Here is a 5,404-nt window from a genome sequence, read left to right as displayed (position 1 = left end):
TCTGATTCCGGATCCTGAATTCTTTTTAATATAAATAAGTCTCTACTCGTGTTAGGAGCTTATGTTGCTCTATTTTTGCACAGTCATTGATTTCACGTGGCTTTTTCATTTTTCTTTTATTACACATGTATTAATCAATTATAATTAAACATTTTAATCTTAAAATAATCCGTCAAATCTAATTATCCCTAATCCCTAACAAATTAATGCCACATGATATGATTAAATGAAAATCAACATTAATCCCAAATTAATAGTTAAACTTAATTAAGTTTTCAACAGCTTATTAACTTAATTATAATATAACTCAAACTAATTAAATCTCGAACTAATTAAACTTAAAAAAAAAAACTCATCTTCAAGCCCTTCCCTCTCCACCAGCCACCTCCTCCCCTTTCCCTCTCCATCAGCCACCTCCTCCCTCATCCTCAAGACATCTTCTCATCTTTTTTTTGTGCCTCTGGATAACCCTCCCTTTCTCTCTTCCTACAAACTTTATGGCTGTAGCAATGACATCTTCAAATAGCAAAACTCATATTTCAGCTTCTTCTGCTTCTGGGTAAGAACTCGCTTGGTACACCGAATTAAAGAAAAACTGAATCCAAACCTGGTCCTTCTGGGCAAAACCGAATCAACGAAGAACACTATGGGTTTTTCTTTCTGCAACCGTCAACACTCTTTTTTTTAGGGTTTCTTTTCGTCTCCATGGAATGTGGATTGGTTCTGGAACCAGAACTCGAGTGTCTAATTCTGCGGAGGAGGAGGATGTGGGTTGTTGTTAGAATTGTGGGTTGTTGGAGGAGGAGGATGATGGTGGATCCCGGATCAAGAATTGATAATGGACGCTCAATCGTTGTCGCATGAGTTCGTCGTCGTCGTTCTGGGTTCCTTGTCCCTTTCGCCTGTGTTCATCATCTTCATCGTTCTGGTCAATCCCTTTCTCTCTCCCTCGATATGACGACGACTATGCTTGGAGAAGGTTCTGGCTCCAGAACGGTGGTCTCATGCTGAGCGATAGAGGTTCTATCCACCGTCCCCGCCGTCGCCTTTTCTCCGTTCAACCTTCGCCTCTGTCACCAGCGAAGCTTCTTCTTCCTCCTGAATTCCTAACCTCTGCTTCTTCTTCTCCTTCTTCGACAATCCTCTTCTCTCTCTTAGGTTTAGGTTTCTTCTGATTTAATTGTTAGGGATTAGGGATTATTAGGTTTAGGATTAATTCTAATAAGAAAATGTTTAATTATAATTGATTAATACATATGTAATAAAAGAAAAATAAAAAAGCCACGTGGAATAGTTGATTGTGCAAAAATTGAGCCACATAAACACATAACACGAGTAGGGACTTATTTAGATTAAAAAAAAAATCCAGGGATCCCCAATCGGATTTTTTTCAGGGACTTATTTTCATACGTCATACAATATCAGAGACCTCCAGAGTATTTAAGCCTAAAAAATATACTCAATTTCCGACTAGTCAATACCATAAATATATGGATACATGAATCACTTTTTTTCTATTGTAACCGTTACTCTTCGATCATTATTGTAAAAACTTACTACCTTCGTTCCTTATTAATTGTCCATTTTAAAGAATTTTTTTTGTTACTATATATCTGTCCATTTATAGTTTCAAGAGAGCATTAATTGATGTTTTTCTAAGTAATACCCTTGTGGAAACAATAAATGAGGAAAGATAAAATGCATTCTAAAGGGTTAAAATGTATAATAAATAATACTTTTCTGAAAATTAATTGCACTCCTTAGTATACGCATTTCTTCTCTATCGGACAATTAAATAGTAGGAACAAAGATAGTAATAAGTAATAACTATTTCACATTCCTTAATAATATTCAATTGTAATTTAAATCAATTGTCTTTTTTTTTGAAATTAAAAATCAATTGTCAATTAGTCAACTGAATATTTATTATATTGATTTAGTAGGAGTAAATTGTCAAGTAGTCAACTTAATATTTATTAGATTGATTCAAGAGCAATAAATGTTTAAATAACTGATATTTAAACATATGTAATGTTTTCTAACTAATATTTTAAATGACTGATATAGTAAAATATTTAAGGATAATATCATGATAAAAACAAGATTATTATATTTTTTCTCAAGTGGTAAGAGCTAAAGACATATAAGTTGTGGAGAGGAAGGTCCCGAGATCAATCCACGAAGGGTGTAATTTTTCTTTCCGATGTAAATAAAAAGTTACCCAAGAGGGGTAGCTTAATTAGTTGGCAACGCAGGCTGAGTGTGTGAGAAGAGCCCTCGGGTTCGACCCCCACACAATATACTCTAGGGGAGGGATGAAGAGCCTTAATTGTGACTAAATCCCGAATCTGGCAGCATCCAAAGGGTGACCGGTTCCAGATGTTTATACAAAAAAAAAAGATTCTTTCAATTCTACCAATGTGTGGTTTATTTAAGTGGTATATGTTTGATACTCTCTAAATAAGACCTTAGATTTGATTTTTGTGTATTGAACAAAACCCTTGCTGAGAGAGCTAACTCCTCTATGATGTGGATGTTCTCGACTCGAATAAAATTTTTTCTCGTAAAAGATACATGTACCATATAAAAAATTGGTTTCTTGCAATTATTTTTAATTTTTTTAGTATTTATTGAAATCCATAAATGGAGTAAAGTAACTCATAAATGACAATGACCAACTACTTAAATATTCCTTTGACTTATAGTAGTCAATTAATTGCATCAACTCTTACATTCACTGAAACTGGCTCTATACTCACACCATATCTCTCTCTCTCTCTCTCTCTCTCTCTCTCTCTCTCTCTCTCTGTCTCCTATTTATTTCTCTGTGTGTGTGTGTGTTCCTATCAGGATAACTAAATAAGTTTTCTATCTGAATTGTTGTGATTTGTGGGTGTCTTGGTTAGTGAGTTATGGGTTCATTCAGTTGTGTTGTGTAATTGGCTTTTACAGTGTCTTGTGGCTTGTGCCTTGATGCGAAGGAGAGGTTGTTTACATTTCTTTTGGTGTCGCTGTCTTTTTGTGGATGCAATTTGCTGTTGAGGGGTGTAGTTTTTAACTATGTTGTTAATTCTTTGGAAAGTATTCATAGTCTTATGTTGTTGGGGGTGGCTTGTGTCTTGAGATTTTTCTGTTGGGGTGTCTTTCATTTTTTAGGGTTGTCTGATCTAGTGAGAAGAATTGTTTTTTACCAATATTAACTTGGTTAAATAATTTATTTTTGAATTAAAAAAAATTATGATTTGTGGATTCAATTTTTTTGTAAATTTATCAATGGCTATCATCATTCTATCTTACTATTACTTTTTTTTTGAAACAGGAACTACCATGGATTCAAACATTGCGAATGATAAGTTTTTGAGTTTGTTGAATGTTCGTCCAGGTCCAGACCTGATCAGTTATCTACCTGAAGGCATTTTGTTCACTATCTTGTCTCGACTTCCAATTAGAGAAGTTGTTCGAACTAGTTTGTTATCTACTAAATGGATTGATCTATGGAAATCCATCACCAAAGTATATATTGATGACCTTGCATTCCATAACAAAGTGACAATAAACAAGGAAGACATGGCTAAATTTGTGAACTTTGTGACTGAAGTACTTCTTCACCTCAACAATTCAACAATTGAGGACTTCTCTCTCATGCTATCCAGCCAACAATATGATCCATATGTGACTACTTCATGGATATCATGTGCATTGAAAAAGCAAGTTAAAAAACTTCACATTCAATTTGCAGATCATGCCTCCATCTCATTATGCTCCCCATCCAACTACAATTTTCTTTTGGAATTAGTGCTTGACATGGGTTGGACCATTGAAATTCCTTCCATTTACTCTCTTCAGTTTTTGCAAGTGCTCAGACTTCATAAGGTTAGAATACTCAAAACTCATAATAAAGATTCCAATGATATAGTTCTGAACTTTCCATCACTCAAAGTGTTTGAAGCAAGACAATGTGTATGGTCCAACATCATTCTACAAGCACCAATGTTGGAAAGTTTTTCCTTTATGATATTAGACAATTGTCTATCGCCTACTGAATTGAAGAAACTACATGGTTCTTATTTCAAGATTTATGCTTCTCCTTTGGCATTCTCATACCATGGTCATCTACTGCATGATCTCATTCTATTAGACCCTCCATCTTCTGTCAAAGCTTCCACTGTGGAACTCTTTTTTGATGAATGTATTGAGGAGAGGATTCAAAAAACCAGAATCGGGTTGGAAATGCTTCTAAGTCATTTCCATGAAGCTGAAAGCCTAAAATTGAAGCTTAACAATGTATGTTTCCTTCTCCTTACCCAACTTTACAAATTTGTTGCTAAAGTGATGGTAATTACTTGCAGGTGTTAGTTTGTCATGAAAAGATTGATTTATTATAGAAAGCACAATAGCCTTACCCTAAGGGAAAATTATTAAATTCATTTGAAACTACTTAAATATTATATTAATGAAAGCTCATCTATTTATAGATTTTCATGCTATATTGTTCTTACATCCAGTTCATTCAAGGGCCAAATGATCATTATTTTGCGAATCCACCTATATTCGAAAGGTTGGTTTATTTGGAAGTGGAAAGAGTTGGAGCTGATACATTGTTTAATCTACTCAACAATGCAAAATATCTCAGGACTTTAGTGCTGAAAAATGTAAGTTTGTTTGGAGTTCAAGTTGTGTCAATTATTCTTATTCTTTGCTTACAAATTAGCGGCGAACTCACCAAATAGTTTTTTTCTTTTTCAGTCAACATTTTCTTTTAAGGAAAATATCTTGACTTCTGCAGCAACACCTGAATGTTTTAATTCTAGCCTTAAGGATGTTCAATTCAAACAGTTTAGAGGGGTTTTTTGTGAATTTACTTTGGCAAAGTTTGTGCTAAAGAATGCAACGATCTTGGAGAAGATGACTATCTTCCCACATTCGCTACTACGAGATTCAGATGCGGGGTTTGAAGCAGTTAAATGGAAGATACTATCATATCCAAGAAAATCTAGTAGTGTTTCAATTGAATTTCCTATCCAATTTTAAGAGTACAAATGGAAACTTCATTCTAAATCCTTTACATAAACAATATAGAGTAGTTGTAATTATATTGTCTATGTTGTCTATCTAGCTACCTTAGCTATCTTCTGTTGAATGCTTGTTTATGAACATTGCTAGATTGATCATGATTTTTCATCATTTTTATTTGTCTTGGTTAACAAATTTTTTTTGCACTCCATATATATAGTGTACAATAAATTAAAGTTGTGGTCTTTCTCTTCATTCTTTGGCTTAAATACAAGAGAGATTCCTCTAACCGTTTGAAATCTCTTTCTCACAATATGTCTGTGTTAGAAAAAGGCATTGATGCATGCTATTTGAAATTTAATGCATGAGTCATGTCTTGTTGTAGGTAATA

The 5,404-nt window shown here is 33.9% G+C and overlaps 1 protein-coding gene across 1 annotated transcript; it reads left to right on the top strand.

Annotated features, from left to right (window-relative positions):
- The first annotated feature begins 2,810 nt into the window (after window positions 1–2,810).
- On the top strand, window positions 2,811–5,121 carry LOC130748895 (F-box/FBD/LRR-repeat protein At3g14710-like). Its single transcript, XM_057602147.1, has 3 exons — window positions 2,811–4,284; window positions 4,506–4,652; window positions 4,747–5,121. The coding sequence occupies exons 1-3, from the start codon at window positions 3,238–3,240 to the stop codon at window positions 5,029–5,031; spliced, it is 1,479 nt and encodes a 492-aa protein (XP_057458130.1). The 5' UTR covers window positions 2,811–3,237; the 3' UTR covers window positions 5,032–5,121.
- Window positions 5,122–5,404: the final 283 nt, after the last annotated feature.

Source organism: Lotus japonicus, chromosome 3 (genome assembly GCF_012489685.1).
Source record: "Lotus japonicus ecotype B-129 chromosome 3, LjGifu_v1.2".
In the NCBI taxonomy this organism is placed as follows: domain Eukaryota; kingdom Viridiplantae; phylum Streptophyta; class Magnoliopsida; order Fabales; family Fabaceae; genus Lotus; species Lotus japonicus.
Note: the sequence above shows the minus strand (reverse complement) of the source record. Positions and strands in the feature narration are given on the sequence as shown.

What these genes read in the sequence shown, in the direction of transcription:
- LOC130748895 (XM_057602147.1), top strand. Translation starts at nt 3,238, where the DNA reads ATGATTTGTGGATTCAATTTTTTTGTAAATTTATCAATGGCTATCATC. An exon ending in TAAAATTGAAGCTTAACAAT is followed by an intron (nt 4,285 to 4,505) that starts GTATGTTTCCTT and finishes TCTTACATCCAG; the next exon opens with TTCATTCAAGGGCCAAATGA. An exon ending in GGACTTTAGTGCTGAAAAAT is followed by an intron (nt 4,653 to 4,746) that starts GTAAGTTTGTTT and finishes TTTCTTTTTCAG; the next exon opens with TCAACATTTTCTTTTAAGGA.